The sequence below is a fragment of the Nilaparvata lugens genome, chromosome 3 (genome assembly GCF_014356525.2).
Source record: "Nilaparvata lugens isolate BPH chromosome 3, ASM1435652v1, whole genome shotgun sequence".
NCBI lineage: Eukaryota > Metazoa > Arthropoda > Insecta > Hemiptera > Delphacidae > Nilaparvata > Nilaparvata lugens.
The window spans coordinates 12,542,817-12,564,232 of NC_052506.1; the positions used below are offsets into that span (position 1 = coordinate 12,542,817).

At 35.2% G+C, this 21,416-nt stretch overlaps 3 protein-coding genes across 5 annotated transcripts in view; 1 reads left to right on the forward strand and 2 right to left on the reverse strand.

Moving 5' to 3' along the window:
* The window catches only part of LOC111049247 (WD repeat-containing protein 7), a 155,845-nt gene that overhangs the window by 46,764 nt on the left and 87,665 nt on the right, over positions 1-21,416 (forward strand). The gene's annotated exons all lie outside the window — the stretch shown is intronic.
* Positions 3,372-6,639, reverse strand: LOC120350714 (cuticle protein 18.7-like). Of its 2 annotated transcripts, XM_039425397.1 has the most exons (4): positions 6,488-6,617; positions 4,878-5,060; positions 4,659-4,757; positions 3,372-4,147 (listed from the first exon to the last, which is right to left on the reverse strand). In XM_039425397.1, exons 1-4 carry the CDS (start codon positions 6,497-6,499, stop codon positions 3,533-3,535), a joined length of 909 nt encoding a protein of 302 aa, XP_039281331.1. In that variant the 5' UTR covers positions 6,500-6,617; the 3' UTR covers positions 3,372-3,532. The 2 variants fall into 2 exon arrangements, with proteins under 2 accessions (XP_039281331.1, XP_039281330.1); XM_039425396.1 differs by having other exon boundaries at positions 4,659-5,060; positions 6,488-6,639.
* Positions 15,973-19,617, reverse strand: LOC111049239 (cuticle protein 18.7). Its single transcript, XM_039425398.1, has 3 exons — positions 19,483-19,617; positions 17,323-17,664; positions 15,973-16,766 (listed from the first exon to the last, which is right to left on the reverse strand). Exons 1-3 carry the CDS (start codon positions 19,492-19,494, stop codon positions 16,152-16,154), a joined length of 969 nt encoding a protein of 322 aa, XP_039281332.1. The 5' UTR covers positions 19,495-19,617; the 3' UTR covers positions 15,973-16,151.

Consider the following 21,416-nt stretch of genomic DNA (forward strand, 5'->3'; position numbering starts at 1 on the left):
ATTCCAAATTAAGGTTTGAAGCAGTTTTGGGCAAATGCCTGTTGTTTTTACCTGAATTGTATTTGCATATGAATAAATAAATAAATAAATAAATCCTATTAGAATGATTACCGTATTTCATTCGCCGTTTTGCAATTACAAAATTATATTATAGAGCTGTACTTCGTTGTATTAGTTGTCTGTACTTCAGCATTATTGTTTTCTCAACTAAAGCCGGCTCCAGACATTTGTGTCATTCGGCAAGCAGCGAATGTTCGGCGTTCGGCGAACATTCGTCTTGCTATTACTAGTAGTTTTGTTAACAGTAGACTTCATGCAGTTCTACCATCCACAAGTATCTGATGTCACCTGTTCTAGTTGATTCAGTTGAATCACAATTCACAGTTTAATCATAATTTACTCTTAAAAACTGTTATCTGCTTTCTCCAAGATCAAAAACTCACTTATGTTAATAAGCTCAGTTCACGTTTGAATTTGTATCCCATTATGATAATTTATCCAGTTCCGTGATAATCTTTCCATCTGATAAAAATATTTCTCAACTATTTTAAAATTATTTTTTCTCAATCAAGAATATTATAATTTATTCAGCATTATTCAGTTCATTCAATCATTTTTTAGTTTATTTTTAATCACCTATTAAATCTGTTTTTCAAATGTGAGAATATTGATACTGATGGGCACGAGTCATAAAAAAATTGAAACCCCACCTTATAGAAATAGATACGGCCAGACATCTGTGTAATGCATGCAATGAATAATCCACTTGTCAGATGATTGATTATGAATAATTCTTTAGTCTGATTAATCCTATCTTCAAAGTAAATGATATATAATATATAGTGATATCAGAGTATGTAGGAATTCCTTTTCTTTTCATATTATCCTTGAAATGCAAAATTTCAAAAAAACCCTGTGTATACATCGACGCGCAGTTGAAAAAGGAATATTCCTGCCAAATCTCATCGAATTCTATCAACGCGTTTGGCCGTAATCGCGTTACATACAGACAGACAAAAGAAAATCCGAGTTAAAACATAGACCTCACTACGTTCGGTCAATTATAGGTTGCTTTAGTGATGGTGCCACTGAATCTTTCATAATTTTAGATTCGATTCGGTTGTTTCTGTGAGGGAAATATAATGTAGTCTTACATTGTTCTACAAGATGCGCGCAAATGGTTGCGCAGAGTAGAGTAGGCTAATAAGGATAATTTGGAATAATGAAATCGACATCTATCTGATTTTATCTTTGATCATTTGCAATTTTGGAATGTTGATGGGAGGAGATTTCAATAGGCGGTTGGATGGAACAGTCAGCTGAGTGGGATCAGCTCCGACCTTGACATTTGATACGTCTCCTGACCAGCTCACTGTCTCACTCGCTCTGCAGTGCAGATGAAGCTGCTCACCGAAACTAGACTGGGCTGGGCTGAGGGCTGAGCTTCCGTTGTAACGGCCTCCATGAAGGTTATCTTGTATAAAAACAATACCGGGCTGACCAACTCCCTCCTCATCCGTCGTTCGATCCTCTTGTCTTCTCACTCTGACCTGTTATTAATAGCTTCCTTATGAATAACTGAACAGCTCGTATCGATAACAGTCCTTTGGAATGCGTTGTTCTTGAATTTTCTAGATTTTTCCTTTTCATGTATTACATCATACATCTAAAGCCAGTTACACACACATTGATTTTTGAAAAAATATATATTCCAAAATCTCCTATTCGTATTAATATTGATACACTTTTTAATGAAGAGGAAAATTATTTTCTTTGCTTATTACTTATAGATACTGATGAATAATTTCTGATGAACTGCTAATCTAAAAATCAAGCTCGATAGAATGAAAAAAGGAATTCCAAGATTTTTACAGAAAAGAAAGAAGAAACCAGTTAGGCTAGCTACTGTACACACACATCGATTCTTGTTCGTACGATATTTTGCCGTCATTATGAATTCTATTAGATTAGACGGAACTTGACAAACATTATCTGTTCAATCTTATATGATTTATAAGGACGACAAAATATATTCAGAACAAAAATCGATGTGTGTGTACAGTAGCTAGCCTAACTGGATCCTTATTTTTTCTGTAAAAATCTTGGAATTCTTCTCTTTCATTCCATCCAGCTCGATTTTAGATCGATCAGTTCATTTGAAATTATTCATCAGTATCTATAAAAAATTAGCAAATAAAATAATTTTCTTTCCATTAAAAAATATATCAATAATATTATGAATAGGAGATTTTGGAATAGTGGAATACTATTGATAAAGCTTCAAGTTATCTTTGATAATTTATTCTTCGCCACAATGTATTGCCTGGGGAAGTGTCAGACATGGTAACATTGCTGTTATATAATAATGCTTGTGAATATTGTATTTGAAACCCTTCATTTCATTTACTTCAAGATTATTCTTGTGGCTGGAAATCAAGAGACCACTAAATTATAGTCTATAGTTGATGTGAAGTTCTATACTTTATATAGAGATAAATGGACCAAAAACCGTGCGTATTTGAATGATTATTGATCTACTGCCAAATTATAAAATGTACCACATATAAACAATTTTTCGGGTACCTTATCTTAACTGATTGAATTGGTTAAAACTTTTTTTGAAGTATTTTATTTCAGTAAAAAAAAGGAATTTTATTTCAGTAATTATTTCAGCTTAATTGAGACATATCATGATGAATCACATCCTTGCCCCTACAGTTTAGACTTCATTAAAGACTATAATTAGACTCTATTGAAGACTTTATTAAAGTCAACTGAAATTTATTCAAGTTGAAAATCTACAATTCGAATTGCAATTTATCATTATTATTCGTATACGATTGATCGAATTGATTTGTTAAACTACTATTCACACAAGTTTTAATCGGTTAGTAACCCCTGCCTATCTAATTTGAGAAGACATCAGAGAGAAAAGTTTCACTAGGCTTGTAATCCTCTACTCATTCAATTTGAGGAAAAACCAAAGTGAATTATCTTCCAATTTCATTCAAATCTAAAACAAAATTGAAATCCAAATAATCAGAAAAAGTCAGCCTACAAAATATTAGAAGATTGTATATATACGCGATTTTTTTATGATCTTTTTCTTATTATAATCACATTCCAACCAATAGATATAACTTAATGCCTAATGATAAATTACATTAGAGCTCCATAAAAATGAAACCGTGATTGCTGGTTTTGTAGAGCAATTTAATCAATTGATATAACGCCTAATGATAAATGACAATAGAGCTCCATAAAACTGAAAACCATAATATTACTGGTTTTGTAATTTTCATATTGTAGACTGTCCACATCATATCGGCTGCAACTGATCATGCAAAGGTGATTGAAATCAAAATACTGTATTTAAACAAGAGCTGTTTTATTTTTTAAGATAAACCTTATAAAGGCCTATTTACATAGTAGTGTATACACCTTGTGAGATGTGGTAATGGAGCCGGTAAAACCAAGCCGGGTCTTCCAGGGGAGCCCTGGTTCTGAGCGGCGGCGAGATCTCCCTTGGTGTTCACTTCTTGTAGAAGGCAGAGTAAGGGTAAGCAGAGTAGGGGTAAGCAGAGTAGGGGTAGGCAGAGTAGGGGTAGGCAGAGTAGGGGTAGGCAGAGTAGGGGTAGGCAGAGTAGGGGTAAGCAGAGTAGGGGGCAATGTAGGGGGTGGTTGCGGCAGGGGTGATGACGGGGGTGGCGCTCCTCTTGCCACGAGCATGGGCGGCGGCGTGCTCAGCAAAGTGTGCAGCCTTGGCGTGTGCCACCTCGGGGGTGTCAGCCAGGAAGCCGTCGGCGGTGACTACGGGCACGGTGTGGGTGGTGGGGTAGGCGTGGGGATAGACAGTCGAGTAGGGGTAAGCGGCGTAGGGGTAGGCAGCGTAGGGGTAAGCAGAGTAGGGGTAGACGGCAGCACGCCTCTTGCGGCTGGAGGCCTTGGCAACCTCGGCGAGATGGGCGGCCTTGGCGGCGGCTACTTCGGGGGTGTCCTCGGGGGCGGCGGGCACTACTGCGGGGGCGGCTGGCAGGTCGTTGGAGGCGACGCGGTAGCCGAGGGCGTCAGCCACGTAGTCTGTGCGCACCAGCTTGCCATCGGCGTTCACGTAGCTGAAGCTTCCAACCTTGTTGCCAGCGGCGTCCTAAAAACAAACACACATTTTCAGTGGACATTCTTAAAACAAACAACAATCAAATTATAAACAAGATTTTTAGGACTAAAACAAACATTTCTTGCAGAAATTCAGACGATTTGTTGCAAATCATACAGGTTCTTCACAGACATTATGCCTAATTTGCTCTAGTAAAAATATAGTTGAAGTTAGGATTGCTTGTGTGAATCTTGGTGGAATTTAATTGGTGTAAAATCAAAAATTGTCTCATAAAAAATAATCATATTATTGGAAGTAAAAAGTTCGCTGATGTTTTTTATAGAGAGTGATACTCTCATAACCATCTAGATTTGAAGATTTGCTTCAGTGAAGCAAATCACAGTGAAATATTTCTCAATCAATTCTCTTTATCAACATGGAAAGATAAACTCAATTCTATTCCTCCGAGTTCATAATGTTGTGAACTTTATTAGAAAAATATAATTCTGAAATCACATTAATCCAGCTATAAAATTGAATGTGATTGATTGGCTTACTGTACCTGAACGGCGTTGTGAGTCTGACCGGGCTCAGCATGTCCATAGCTGGCCTGTCCGAGCTCATCCTGAGAGTGGTACTGGCTCTTGATGGGGGCGGCAACCACGGGGGCGGCAACTACGGGGGCGGCGACTGGGGCAGAGTAGACAGCGGGAGCGGCAACCACGGGGGCGGCAACTGGGGCAGAGTACACGGTTGGGGCAGCTACAACGGGGGCGGCAACTGGGGCAGAGTAGACAGCGGGAGCGGCAACCACGGGGGCGGCGACTGGGGCAGAGTAGGCGAGTGGGCTGTAGGCTGCTGGATGGGCCCATGGGTAGTAGCCGGGGGCGGCCACTGCCGAGTAGGCATAACCGACGGCTGCTGGCTTGCCACAAGCCACTGCCAAAACTGCGCACAATGCTACCTAAAATCGCATTAAAACATACTTCATTAATAGATAAGTTCTGGGAATAGCATTATTTAGAAAATTAGTATTTTCTTATTCATAAAGTAATCACAACATATGAAATTGATAACTAACACTTTATTGTAAGCTGATAATTCCCAGAAGATTATATAAAAGGTTTCGGTTTGCAAGATAAATTTGAGAGTTTTAATTATAATGTTGTCAGTTTCATAATATTGCATTTGGAATCATAATTCACAAACACTATCATCCTATATTTTATAAATAATAATTAATTGGACTACTGCTGACTTTCGATTGTATAAATAATCTTTGAGCTCGTGCAGGCAGTGTGTAAATGATTTTTTCTCAATACAAAGTTCGATAGCTGACAGGAAATCAATTCGTATTCAATACACATTAATAAGTTATTCAATTGATTTATTTCAAAGTACATTACATGAGAAAAAAGTCTACATTCCATAGAAAAGCGGTTTTTTATAATTAAGCTGGATTATCCAATTGAATTTCTATTGTAGAAGTTCTTATTCTTTTTTTTCTAATGTAACTTTTTATTACATGTATAATATCAATTCTAATTTTCCTTTAATTTAAAATATCTACTAACTATCTATCTATAAACTATATAACTATCTATAAACTATCTACTAATGTAACGCTAAAAATCTGAAAATATTAAATGTTTCAAATGATAAAGATGGCGATTTGAAATAATGAATTCTATACTTTTAGACATTTATTCAGTATTTTTTTTTTAATTTGATAGAAATGTATTTATATAGAGAGAGATTCAATCACAAATTATTAAATATGATATTGAATCATGCATTTCATACTAGTTCTCAAAACATCACTTGTTAATCTGAATGTCTCATCTATTTACTAATACGATATTAAGTAAGATGGAAGATCAAGTCCCATACATTTAATTTTAAATTTCAACAATACTCGTATAGAATAGCAGATACTGTTCAGCTATCAGAGCCTTTAATTTTCAATCTATTCCCAATGTAAAAGTTTTCAATTTTACTCTCGATCTTCACTCTAGAAGAACCTAATTATACCTATATCAACTCAATTTTTCCCTTCCATATTGAGAAGAATTCATTGTCAAAAATATAGAATGTTCCACATAAGCTTACGATTAAGGGCAATGAATTACACATACCCAATACTACATATTTAATAGGACTCAAATAAAACTTCAAAATATGATGGTGTATGGACGCAATCTTGAATTATCCACGAAAATAATTGTGTGAAGTATGAATTTTTCAAATTATTTAAAACGTCTTCCCAAGAAATGAAGATTTCAATACAAGTGATATAAATTATCTTCTCTGAAATTTGAGCAAAAGATTGATTCTCACAAGTATTGTGATGAAAATACTGGATGTTGTTAGATTTGAAAACGAAAAACTCACCAGAAATTTCATGTTGGAGGTGTGATGTGAAAGATCTGCCTAGGAAGACCCAAGTGATACGTCAGCCAAGCGCGGTGCGTATTTATACGAGAGTCCAAGGCCGACCTGCCCACAGGGAGGGTCTCACTAGCCTCCCTCAGTAGCATCTCCATAACAGAACGGGAAACTTCCACAATAAATTGACATTCAACTTCAAAAATCAAATCAAATCAGATTCTATTAACTTGTCTGCTGTTATTTTAATGATCGTTAATTCCCTTACATTTTTTAAATTAAATCAACATTTAACTTCAAAAACTAAATCAAATCAGATTCTATTGACTTGTTTGCTGTTATTTTAATGATCGTTAATTCACTTACATTCTTGAAATTAAATTAACATTTAACTTCAAAAATCAAATGAAATCAGATTTTATTAACTTTTCTGCTGTTATCTTCTATTATTGTACTTGTTTATTTAGATACTTTGAAATGAAGTAATCAGTAATTGTTCAATTTTCTATTATTGTACTTGTTTATTTAGATACTTTGAAATGAAGTAATCAGTGTTTGTTCAATCTTACCCATTCAATAAGAACATAATATCCTCAACAATGTTCATTTTCTTGTTCAGGACTACTTGTATTTACATAAAAATTAATAACCAAAGTATAATTTTATCTTCAGCAGTTTTTTATTGAGAATAGAACATAAATATACAAACAAAGAATGAAAAAACTGCAATTGGACCGTTTAATAATTCAAATTTGTATTTGGTAGTACTTCCTTTAACCATTGTCTGTTGAAGATTCCTCTCCAAAATTGGAACATTACTTAAAATGTGCTAATATAAAGTATTTAATAATTGTCTTCCGAAAATTCTTCACAAGTCAGTCATATATTATTGAGAATGGAACAAATATACAATCACAGAATGAAATATCCACAAATGGATATGCGCTGAAAGTTTTGAACTTTTTTATTGCCTTCAAATTTATATGAATTCTTCATGGTATTTAGTTGTATTAAATAATAAAAACTATGAAAAATTTTAGAACTCTTCAGATTTCTCCAGATTTGCCTTGTGAAAAAATGTGAACACAACTCTATTCAGAAATAGACTGCTCTAGTTACTTCAATCTAAGATGTATTTGTCTTAATTATTAACTTTCAAGAGTCTCCTTCTCATGAAAAAAATCCGTGATTATTAGTTTGAAAAAATAGGACCCCAAAATTATTGATGTTAATTTATAAATCATATCAAGTAATTGTGCAGCAATACTCTGTCTTTTTAGCCCAAATTATACAAATCCTCATTTATTTATTATAAAAGTTAACGGCCGAGCTATAAAAGGAGCTACTATTTCCAAAATCTTACTATTAATTTCATCAATGCCTTGACTAATATTGTTTTTAGACCATATATTGCATTTTTTACTTCATCTTCTATGACATGTTTTAAAAAGAACTAAATTGCTAGTCTTGAATTATCTTTTTTACAATTAAATTTATAATCCTCTTAAAGCGAATAAACTGCCTCCAAAGATGAAAAAGGAAGATATTGTCTAAATTAGAAATCATTAATGTCACTATGGCACAGCATTATATTTATTCTGGAAATTCAGAAGTAATATTAATATTTTCTGAATTAATATAATTTGTGCTGATTTGTAGCTAGCTGTATTACGTGTGACGGTGTATGAATTAAACTGTATGAATTAAACTGTATTTTATTCTTTCCCTGAGCAGGAGTGAAACACGCACAAAAAAGCCATGTGTTCACGCTGGAATCTGTATTAAGTTTTATCCATTGTCCTGATTGTCCAGTTTAGTTTAAGTCATCCTTCCAGTACAATTGATTGACTGAAGAATCGTCGAATTTATGCTTTCACTCATGGTATCCTGGAGTGAGTAAATTGTGATTGAATGATCATAGCGATAACGCTAAAACCCCATCAGGTTTAAGCCTATCCTAATTACTGGAAATTATTTTCCTATAAGAGATTGCACTATAACTTATGTTTTCCCTAATAGATAGTGCTTCAATCTGTGTTCAGCGCTTCAGCCAATTGCGTTCATCAATATTGTTTGAATCATTATACAGATCAGGCTCGTTGATCAACGAAATCAACTCACTCCTTAATCTTATTTGAGGATATAGCAAGATTACCTTTATGTTCGGCTTCAATCATTGCTTCAGCCGGCCGGGTTGGTTCAGTGGTAAGAAGCGTTACAAACTTCGGTCTGCTAGTTTGTGGGTTTGAATCCCGCCGATGGCATGGACGTTTGATCATCTCAACAATTCACCAATGCACTCTCCATTACCCACGCACAAGCAAAAAGCTCATGTGGGCATCATCCGCATAAATATCTTGTTATAAACAAACCTTTACAATATATGGATTTAAGATGAGGTGGGATTTAAGATGAGGTGGGATTTAAGATGAGGTAGGATTTAAGATGAGGTGGGATGGGATTTAAGATTAGGTGTGATGCCAGTATCGAAGAGTTTAGTCTCTGTTAATTGAATTTTCGACGTTGGGGGAGATTTATATATAATATTCCTGTTTCTTGAGCTGATGTTGTGATGATTAGGTCTCAAGGAAGGATTTTATTTTATTTTTTCCAGTATTTTGACTTCCAGAATATATTTTCCATTCCAGGCCTTCACAATTATATCTTGATACGACCGTGAAAATTCTGTTTTTAACAAATAGTGGCTTGCAATACTCTATTTGGTTGGTTTGGAAATTGTTTCTGATTGCATTCTTCTGCAGTCTTAATTGAACGAGCGTTATGAGTTCCAGATTTTGACTTGATGCACAAGTTGTTCATTTGTGAGTTTAATTGTATGTTCAACAATAACTTTTTAATTCTCTTATCAATCAACTCTAAATTTTCAACACATATTCTTTGAACCATTATAGCTCGTTGGCCAACGAAATCAACTCACTCCTTCGTCCTATTTGATGATATAACAATATAACATTCAAAGTGCATTTACTACAATGTAGTAATAGTTCATCAATTGAGCTCTACAGCCCGGTATTCCTAACATGCCTCTCCAGCTCTCTATCTCACTAGTATTCCTAATATTTCTCTCGTGTTTCGTTGAGACATATTATTCTGTTCTATTTTATTCTTCCTCATCCGTTTTTACTTCTCTTTTCTTTCTATTTTATTTGTTTTGCTGTGTTGCTAAGTATCTATCTTGTCTAAATTTCATAGGTGCTTTAAGTTTTTTTTAGTTATTTTGGCTGGTGTCAAATGCTTAATTCTTTGTTTCTCATACTCTATTTCTGTTTATGGGACGTTTTTACTTTACATTTTATTTCTTCCAATATTGAACGCGTGCACTTGCTGGTTGCAGCTGCATGCAAGTTACTATGTGTTATAAATAATGTATTAATACTTGTGTTAATTTCCTCAATTTTTTGTTGTTGGAAGAATTATTCGGTTTTTTATTAAAAAAAAGCCTGGCTGAAAACATGGTTCCTTCTAATTATTTGCTTGCACGACTATTTGTATCGAAATCTGGTTAATGAGTGATAGTATCTACTCGTGTTTCATATCTAGTTTCAAATTATGATGAGGTTAATTTTGAGACAGTATTGAGAAAAGAACAATCCCTTATTTGTGCTTCAAAATTCCAACAATCATTAACAGTCATGATCCTTGCTAACTAGTTGATGGACGTGTGCCTATCATCATAGTTATGCATCTTGATATAACTTGTTTATCGAGCTTTGAAAGCTTCTGAATGTGTACAATCTATTAATATATTCTATATATTTTTTAAAGGAAGGAATTTCACACTCACCTGACAAGGTAATTGAATAGTAATCGGTGATACTATAAATCTTTTCTCATCTCTACGCCCAATCGTTGGATCACTGCCAAAAAGCTTTTGGATAATTACATGGCAACCTTCGTCAGTTAAATGTATCAAATAATATCATTATTTTGGTAGAATCATTCTTTCCGGGCATATTTATTAAAGTTCCTTCTCAGTATTCTTTGCCTTCAGGAACGAAATGATGTTTTATTATAGTATTTATAAGTATAATATTCCCATTCTTAGGATAAAGTATAACTTATTTTTATTCTATTGGTATAATTTATACAGATGGGTTTGGGTGGATGGATGGATGGCAATTGGGAGGTACCGGGTTCGATTCCCGGGCTAGCAACTAATTTTTGGATAGTAGTTCTCATGGAATTTCCATCTAGCTGTTAGCCCTGTTGTCAATGTCTGCAGTAGCAGAGGTCTTCGGGGTGATTTGCAGCATTTATTTAGGATTTTCGTTCAATAATAATTATTAATTGTATAATTTATGAGTTCTTAAAGTACTATGGAGTAATTGTTCGTCATTCTTCTTATATTGGTTGTTTATTATAAAATTCAGGTGTCTAATAGTTTTTTTTTCACTTTTATTGCAATACTTTAAAATAAAAAAAATATTGCAATACATAAAATAATATGACAGCGTTTCAAGAGATTATGCCTCATCTTTTGTGTATCGTCTATCATGATCTCACTTGTACTCCTTTTATCCTTTTATCTATATAAAAGCGAAATGGCACTCACTCACTGACTGACTGACTCACTCACTCACTCGCAGAACTAAAAATCTACCGGACCAAAAATGTTCAAATTTGGTAGGTATGTTCAGTTGGCCCTAAAGAGGCGCACTAATTACGAATTTGGAAAAATTTCCAAAGATACGCCCAAAATCTGCGTTTTCCAGCGGTTTTTAGCGTTTTCTCAGATTTATTGAGAACAAATGAACAGAAAATGTTCAAATTTAGTACAGAAGCTCAGCTAGGGTGTAATACGGTAATGTTGTGTTAGAAGGAATTTGCAATAACGTCAAAGATACGCCCAGAATTAGCGTTTTTTGCGTTTTCTCAGTTCTTTCATCAAGTAATAGACAGAAACGTTCAAATTTGGTACAGAGGTTTAGCTAGGGTCTAAAAATTTTGTGATGAGGTGACTTTAATATTTCATCAAAGATACGCCCAAAATCAGCGTTTTTCCATCGTTTCTCTCAGCTTTTCTGTGTTTTCTCGGTACTTTGACTTTCTGGTGGAATGAAGCATGCTCAAATGAAAAATGTAGGCGAGCGAGATGGATATGGCGAGCAAAGCGAGCCTGACGGCTAGTTCTATATGAAAAACCAGCAATTTCGTAGGAGTGACTCGCGCTCTTTAAGGGTTTGTGTAAAACACTGTGAGATGGTTATGGTTCTAGGTGACAAGCATGGGGTTATGGGAAACCCTCTGCAGAAGGGGAGATCTGGGGGATTTCCCTCGGAATTGAAAAAGAAACTAAAATAACAAAATTCAAATTTATTCTCTCAAAACACATACACAATTATAATAATATAATATTATAACATCTAAAAATAATACAAGAAAATACTATGAAAATATCAATTTGTAAATAAATAAAAATCGTATTTTTTCAATTTGTAAATAATTAAAAATTATATAATAATTATTAATAATAAAAATATAATAATTTAATAATTTGTAAATAAGTAAAGTGTTGAAGTATAAAACCTTGTTCGATTACTATCTTGGATTTTTCTATAGTCTGTAGTCAAATTTCTCTTGATCAAATTGTGATTTGTGGATCACAAAAATTGAATCAATTGATGAATAACTGATTGAATGAATCAATTACAAAGAGACATATTTATTCAGGCTTTCATCAGAATAATGTAAATATATTGTACTCATGCATTCAGTATAATTTTCACAATTTTTAAACTGCATTTTCTCAAATCTCTTATAAAAATGACAGAAAAGTGTGTTGCATTTGGAATGCATTTATTTATCGCTCAATTAGATGGTCGGTAATTCCTACAAACTTAACTTCCTACGCACCTTCGTCTTTTCTGCCAGTCTAGTGCTGTATGCCTATCGGCTGCATAGTGTGGCATTTCGAGCCCATGAAATGGTCTCCGTTTGTGGCCTTGTCTGGGAGATTCTGTGCTTATCTAGTGCTGCATTCAATAAATAAGTTGATTCTCTTGCTGTAATTTTTCAGCTATGAGATATTTAATATTCAATGTAATAGAGAGTTAAGTGTAAGAGAGGGCGGACTGCGCCCTATCTTCGCTCTCTAGGAAAAATAAAGGCAGTCATTCTATTCTATCCTATTCTATTCTATCCTATTCTATTCTATCCTATTCTATTCTATTATAACTTATTCAGGTTGACAATATTGGTTCACTATTATTATAATTCTATGACTCCATAATTCAATTCGGCCGAAAAATTTAATATGTGATCAGATCGTTTCAGTTTCTCAGGGGTCCATGGCCTCCTATTTTACCTCTCTGTAATCATCTGTACTACAATACAAGGATGTTTTAGGTCTACTTTTCTATTCAAGTTTTACCTGTAGTTTCACCTCTAGGGATTTTTCATTCCTGAATGAATAATCGGCAGATATCATCATCATCATTCATCCACATCATGAAGTATAGTGCGATTTTTGTCCCAAAACATCGAAATGAATTGCAATCATAAACTATGATTATATTTGATAGAATAACCGTTATGAACTCACTATTCAGTTGATGTATCTTGATGTATTATTAAAAAATTGGATTAACTTTTTTTAAAATAAGGTAACTAAACAGGATATTCAAGAGAATACAAGACAAATGTTGTTTGGTGAGAAACCTTCAACTTCTGATGGAATTAGGGCGTTGTCTGAACTTCTAGTAAATTGTAATGTGTGACAGGAGCAAAACGTCATGCTCCTCCTATTATATCCATTTTTGAAATCAAAAGTAATCATTCAACTTAAAATAACATAATTGGAATAGAATAATCTCTCAAACAGGATAGTTTTTGTTTATCAGAAAATGAATTTACCATTTCTATTCTTGTATTACCCTCATCCATTTAGGTTGAGGAATGTTTAGGAATGAAATATTTTTTAAAATTGGAAAGAATGCATTGCAATCCCTATAGACTGTAGTGAGATCTACGTTATATATTCAGCACCTGATTAACATTAGCGTTGCTATCCTTATCTGTCATTAGACAAAACCAATGGCTCTAGCCTTTTCTTACTCAGCAATGTTGCCAGATTGTTTTTGAACGATGTAGAATTATGTTTAATCGCCAAAATATTTAATCTAAATATTATGAAAATGTATCATTATATCATTGAAAAATATTTTTCCTTGAAGAATAAATATTATATTATGTGATAATTATTAACAAAGAATGAACAATTAATCTCTCATCAGGAGTCAGCTATCTAGTATAGAAAGCAGTGGTAACACAGAGAATCGCCAACGCTGTTGTATCTTTCTCCACTGCAATTATAACGTGAAACTCACTGTAGGATAGGGCGTTGATTTCCAAGATAAAATAGATACTAGTCTAAAGAAATAGAATTTTGTTGAAATTCAAGTTTTAACTCACTGCTTGAAATTGTCTAAATTCTTGTAATTCATTTGAAAGGGCTATTCTCTTTTCAAAATGTATTTTGAAAAGGCCAGCATCTATAAACTCAAAATTTTGCAAAGTGATGAGCCACCTTCAAGTAATTAATTCACTGTTCTAAAATAAGGTTAATTCACCAGCCTTTATAAACTGAAAATTGTGAAAAGTGAAGAGCCACCTTCAAGTAATTGACATTTCTAAAAAAATATAATATGAATCCAAATTTTAGTAATTAGCATTACCAGTTGAGATTTCTAGTCTCGAATGTTCTATCATATTGATCATCAGGATCCTATAGGTCACTTACCATACCATACCATACCATAATTCTGCCCAATAAGTTATCTAAGTTATCTGAATAAGTAAATACTCATTGTTGTTTTATTACTCCGTGCTAGAATATAGCGGATCTTCTTTGGACCTTTTAAGAATGATGAATTCAACAATTTTTTGAAACCAGAGCCCAAGCTATGCCAAGCTATTATTTTTCAAAAATAGTATAAGAATATGAAGGCCATATTCAAAAGAGATTCAGCAGGCTTGGCCAATCAAGCTTCGGTTGCCTATCAATCAATAACAGCAACCAATAGGATTTTATGAACAAGCTACTAGAATCGTTGTCATTGGATCACCCGGCTTATTGGATCACGCTTGTAAATAAATTGTTCATAAAACGAATCTAGATGTTTCTGTCCAAAGTTCTACTTTTGGAGTTTTGGGCCATCAGGGTTTGAAGAATTTTATTCTCTTTTAAACGATGTATAGTACGTGAATTTCCGTTCTTAAATAACGGCGCTTTACCTTCCAAGAGACAACATTGATCTTATGGGACATTCAATTCAATATGGCGGAAGGTAACGCGCACACTTAAGTAAGCTTTTTCGTTTAAAAAGAGTAGTCATTTATCACGGCCTCTGGTTTCATGAATGCATCAAGAGTGGTGATCATTTCCGTTTTTAACTATCCATCTTTATTGGTGTTGATTTAATTTTTATGAGGGTGATGCTCTCATAAGCTTCAGGCTTGTGATAGGGTAATGGAAAGGTTAATGAAGAGAAATGTTTCCTCTACTCTTAGTTTCTAGTTCAAAGAAATGCACAGGATAGACAAAATGATTCAGAATTGTAGTGGACTACCAAAAAATAATGGTGTTATTAATCTTGAACGGCTCCAGCTATTTGCATTTCTCCACTGTTTGACAGAACTATTGTTTCTTCTTCAGTCGTGATTAAACATCATTTAACTATGACTTACTAACTAAATACAATATTTATTTTACCGGGCATTGTGCATCGCTATTATTGTAGGTTAATAATTTGCAACTACATTATTCTTCTGTTCAAATCTCATGTCCAACAGGCGGTAGTTTATTATTGTTAGTCAATTTTGAATTTAAGTTAATTTCATTCCATACTGTACAACAATGTGCATATCGGTTCATGAAAAGCAAACTTCTAAGTAGCAATAATTGCTTGTGGCTTGAAGAACACTTCAATTTTCTCCAGATTTCTATTTTACTCCCCGATAAATTCAGCCTCATAACAAACGGGCTTCCAAAAAAACGTTATCCATTCTTCACTTCTCTACTCCTACTGGCGAACAAGTGTTTCACTTATGCCAGTAGTTCTTCACCACCAGCCGTATTTTACAGATAGTTGATATAGATATTTAGAATAATAATTATTGTTTTTTTTATTGTCACATATTTGTACTGTTTTTTTGTAAATAAGTTGAATTGAAATTGAAATTTAAATTTGCTCTATGTATGAAGTGCCTCTCGACAATCTAATACCATTCCATTTCTATGTCATGTAATCAATCACACCTTATAAATGCATCAGACTTTCTTCCCTATTTTTTATTTTTGCGTTTGATGAACCCTATTGTAAATGCATTGTGTATTGGTGGGAATTTCCGAATACATCCCAGCAAATTGACTAGAGCCTGATAGGTATGTAAAAGAAAGGTTAACTAGTTCAACATTTTCTATGAGTGATTAACACCTAAATGGATTGGATAAAGTTGAATGAATACACACATTTTTGAACAGGAAAAGTTGTAGTTTATTGAAGAGTATGAAAACAGAAACAACCTTATAAAGGCCTATTTACATGGTAGTGTATACACCTTGTGAGATGTGGTAATGGAGCCGGTAAAACCAAGCCGGGTCTTCCAGGGGAGCCCTGGTTCTGAGCGGCGGCGAGATCTCCCTTGGTGTTCACTTCTTGTAGAAGGCAGAGTAAGGGTAGGCAGAGTAGGGGTAAGCAGAGTAGGGGTAGGCAGAGTAGGGGTAGGCAGAGTAGGGGTAGGCAGAGTAGGGGTAAGCAGAGTAGGGATAAGCAGAGTAGGGGGCAATGTAGGGGGTGGTTGCGGCAGGGGCGATGACGGGGGTGGCGCTCCTCTTGCCACGAGCATGGGCGGCGGCGTGCTCAGCAAAGTGTGCAGCCTTGGCGTGTGCCACCTCGGGGGTGTCAGCCAAGAAGCCGTCGGCGGTGACTACGGGCACGGTGTGGGTGGTGGGGTAGGCGTGGGGGTAGACAGCCGAGTAGGGGTAAGCGGCGTAGGGGTAGGCAGCGTAGGGGTAGGCAGAGTAGGGGTAGACGGCAGCACGCCTCTTGCGGCTGGAGGCCTTGGCAACCTCGGCGAGATGGGCGGCCTTGGCGGCGGCTACTTCGGGGGTGTCCTCGGGGGCGGTGGGCACTACTGCGGGGGCGGCTGGCAGGTCGTTGGAGGCGACGCGGTAGCCGAGGGCGTCAGCCACGTAGTCTGTGCGCACCAGCTTGCCATCGGCGTTCACGTAGCTGAAGCTTCCAACCTTGTTGCCAGCGGCGTCCTAGAAACAAACAACACAACATTAGGTCATCTAAATTGTACTCGTCTAACTTATTTGGAAGAAATCGTTGGATATAAATTACTGGGTGAACATACTCATTATATTCGCATGGATATAGTTGATTCAACTGGGTTCAACCATAGAGAAGAGATAGCATAAGCTGATGACGTGTGAGTGTTAAGACATGGGAAAGTTAAGACATGGAAAAACGATAGCAGAAGAAGATATCCCTTGGTGAAGGACGTTTGTGTTTCAAGTTTCACTGTTAACTCAAGCCGATAGTCCAAGTAGTTCTTCGTGAAGCTATGTGACGCTGGTAGTCTCTCATACTGTGCCGTTCTTACACTCTCTATCGTTTATCCATCTCGCACATCAGCTTGAATTATCGAACTTGAAGTAGCCTACTAAATATTCTCTGTTTAGTTAATCATAACTACACATTCTGAAATATTGGAAGTAAATAGTCTCTTGTGAACTACTATTTGAACCTAGATCATGAAGTTTTCTATTGAAATTTTGTAAATCGACGACTGTGAATCGACTGTGATTGGCTTACCTGAACGGCGTTGTGAGTCTGACCGGGCTCAGCATGTCCATAGCTAGCCTGACCGAGCTCATCCTGAGAGTGGTACTGGCTCTTGATGGGGGCGGCAACTGGGGCAGAGTAGACGGCGGGGGCGGCTACGATGGGGGCGGCGACTGGGGCAGAGTAGACGGCGGGGGCGGCGACTGGGGCAGAGTAGACAGTGGGGGCGGCAACTGGGGCAGAGTAGGCGAGTGGGCTGTAGGCTGCTGGATGGGCCCATGGGTAGTAGCCGGGGGCGGCCACTGCCGAGTAGGCATAGCCGACGGCTGCTGGCTTGCCACAAGCCACTGCCAAAACAGCGCACAATGCTACCTAAAATCACAAATTTCAATTAATACAATTCACAAACTATCGAAAACACTGCACTTCTAAACGATGGTGCATGTTTGAAAATATTGTATCAACCAGGGGAACTTGTATTTGAGTAATGCATTTCTCTGGACTTGTGATTCAAATGATTCCCTTCCTCATCTAAAGCAGCATTTACATTAAAGTTAATTTCACACCAAAATGTTTATTACTCCGTCCTTAAAGATTCTATTAGATTGAACATAACTTATCATACACGTGATGAACATATGTGTTTGTCAAGTTCCGTTCAATCTAATAGAATTTATACGAACGGAAAAATGAACATTTTGTTAATAACTTTGGTGTAAACGCAGCTTAAGTCTAACCTATTAATAAGCTTGAGTTTGTAATCATTGGTTAAGTTTTGGAAGGTTTTTAATTATTTATATTGAATACCTTTCCTGACTGTTTTTGAAGCTCATAGATATGGACATCATTTCATTATTATTTCTATACTCATTCAATACAAATCATGCAAATTTCTACGAGGGAATCAATAGTTAATGATGTTAGCGAGAGATATTACTAGTTAATAGAACAAAATTCATCATGGCTATTAATTCGGAAAAATCCTTCTGTAATAGTTTTCAAGAGCTTACAAGATTTTTCCTAGATTTATGATGTAGTATCGGTCTTGTAAATTTTTTGAAAATTTGTTTGGTGTTCTTTTTTACGCTAATCTAATATTGATTGATTTTTAATAAAATATGGAGTAAATTTGTTGAGTAAAATATTATTATACACGTAGGCCCTATGTTCAAATTGTATCCAAATGATTTCATTACATATCCCTTGAAATTGAGCTGGATTTTTTATCGCGGATGATGTCCACATGGGTAATGGAAAGTGCATGAGTGATTTGATGATCAAACGTCCATGCCTACCGGCGGGATTAGAACCCACGACCAAGTAGCTCTAGCAGACTGAAGGGTGCAAGGTCTTCTGTCTGCTCGTCTCGTCTAACCTGGCCGCCAATTTGATCAATAATAATAATTGTGTGTTTGCTACACTTGTCTTCCAAGTGATGTATATTGCAATGATTGAGTGGAATCTAGCTTTTAGTGGAGTCAATAGGTGTACTGTGCACATATTGATTTAATAATAGCAGTAATGAGATTCTAGGAGTCATGAGATTCTAATGAGAAACTCGCTGTTTCTTTTGTCAAGTAGTTCTCTTCAAATTCATGTATAGAGCATTGATTGAGTGAAATCTAGCTTTTAGTGAAGTCAATAAGAGTGTACGGTGTACTTATTAATTTTATAATAGCAGTAAGAGATTCTAATGAGAAACTCGCTGTTTAATTTTTTCAGTAGGCCCTAGTATGTTAGGACAGAAAAAGTTAGCACAAATTTAGACTTAATAGCTGTAGTATTCAAATTCAATCCATTATTTGTCACGAAATAATACAGATTAATAAAATTAACACTCCAAATTAAAAAAAAAATGGCACTACCGACAAAGAACTACATGTGCGCTGGCACAAGTTCAATTGAAAGTTTATATTGAAAGAACATAATCGATGTATGCTCAAATTTAGACTAAATAGCTGTAGTAATGAGAGAACAAAATTGATGTACAGGCTACATAAAAATTGATACCAACTCACTGGTTTACTGCAATTTGATTGAAAAATGTAGAAAAATGTTTCAACCCCAAATATTGAAAAAGCTAGTCTACTTCAAAGGTTGAGATATAAATTGTTAGGATATTACAAGTATAGAGAACTGTTGAATAGAATAGAAGTATGGTTAAATTTTTGTGTAAGATAGAGTACTCACCAGGAATTTCATGATGAGATGTTTGGGATGTGGAAGACCCAAGTGATGACAAGTGGTGGTGGATGCTGCATTTTATACTTGGTCAACTCAGCCAGCCAAGGACGACAGCGTACTGTCCACCCCTCCTCCATCTCTCTTCAATTCAATCCTAACTTGGTCTTTTCCTTCTCTTTCCCGAGCATTAGGAGCCTATCTACAGTCTGAAAATTTTCATTTAAATTTCCATTTCCATATTATTAAATGTTCCATCTTACGTTTAGCTTTTCATCTTTAATTGAATTCTGCATCTCCACATTAATATTTGCTTTATTGAAAGTTTTGTTATTCTCAGTATGTATGGTCACTTCTACTGTCGCTCTGCTTCCCAAATACCAACTCAGCAAATTCAAATTCAAATAATTTATTTGCAATTTCATTCGTTTACAATATTATTCACAACATGTAAAGAATTTCTGCATTGTCACAATTCAACATAATATTCAATTATATGAATCACAAATTTATATGAAACATTCTACACCTGATCAAAATAGAGAGTGCTTATAATCTAGGAATATTATTTCTTGTTTTCAAGTGTTTTCACTAAAATTGGAATCAAATTCAAAAGTTAATTGAACATAACCTACTTTTTGGACTTAGTGTATGAATAAAAATTCGGGGAAGGAACAGTTTTGGGATGTGCCTGTTGGTCCTTCCCAATCATTTTAATGATTTGTGTTTTGTGTATCATTGAATAAATAAATAAAAAAATAAATATGGAATACATCTATCAAATTGTAAATTCAACAAGCGTTCAACGAACTCATTTTCCACGTCAAATTGAATTTTGTTCTCCTGTTAGCAAACTAGTAGACTAAAACTGTTCGAATTTGATTAAGAGCTGAATACCTGAAATGTAGGTATGTATCTGTATGTACCTGAATACCTGAAGAAATGTGAATATTTGCATTACTTCCGAATTTTGTCTCGTTTGACGATTTCGAAAGACTTTAATTTCGTACTTTAAATGCGAAGCTTCTTCGAGAACGTCTCCGCCAAACAAGATATAATTTCGTAATAAAGGATCAGTTCAGAACAAGCGAGAGTCTGTCGTCATGTTTTTGATAATGTTTTTGACTGTATTCGAGTTTTCAATTTTTCCCAACTTTATCCAAAAGTACTCAGAGGAGTTCAAATTTTGATTCATAAGTTAAGCTGAGAACTATTTTTGTTTCTGCCAAGGGTGATGCCCAGATGAGCTTGAAACTTATGCGTGCGTAATGAGACAAATGATTATGGCAGATGAATGGACCTAACGACTTTTGTGGGGTGGACACTGGGAATTGATTATTAAACTCGTAAATGATGATATTTAGAGGAGTGAGCTCTTCATGTAGTCAACCTCTCGACAGGAATAGCAGGCGCATGTATCTCAACTTATTCAAGCGATAGCTTATCACCTCGGCTCCCCCAATTTTGTTGAAGTGTTGACAGGGTTTTCAAAGTTTTTCCGATTAAGTGTGTGTAAGTGTGATTAATTCTGACACAAGTATTCCCTTTCCTACTTTTCCGCAAATAAACTTCTTCAATATTTTCCCAATTCTATCCGCTGGCGAGCAAAAGATTAAAGCTGCGTTTACACTAAAGTTATTAAAAAAATGTTAATAATAATAATAATAATAATAATAATAATAATAATAATAATAATATAATAATAATATAATAATAATAATAATAATAATAATAATTCGTTTATTTCACTGCATTTTTACAATAATTGGTAATACAAATACAAACATTGAACATAATGGTTGAACATTACAATTGATAATACAAATACATACCTTAAGCATAATAATTGGACATAGATAATAATATTAAGCATGTAACAGAAAAAACCACAGTGCATCCCTCTTTAGGCTAAACCTGTGTTGAGGGATGTCTCGCTCTCTAGT

What these genes read in the sequence shown, in the direction of transcription:
- LOC120350714 (XM_039425396.1), bottom strand. An exon ending in AGACTCACAACGCCGTTCAG is followed by an intron (nt 4,148 to 4,658) that starts GTACAGTAAGCC and finishes GTTTGTTTTTAG; the next exon opens with GACGCCGCTGGCAACAAGGT.
- LOC111049239 (XM_039425398.1), bottom strand. An exon ending in AGACTCACAACGCCGTTCAG is followed by an intron (nt 16,767 to 17,322) that starts GTAAGCCAATCA and finishes GTTTGTTTCTAG; the next exon opens with GACGCCGCTGGCAACAAGGT.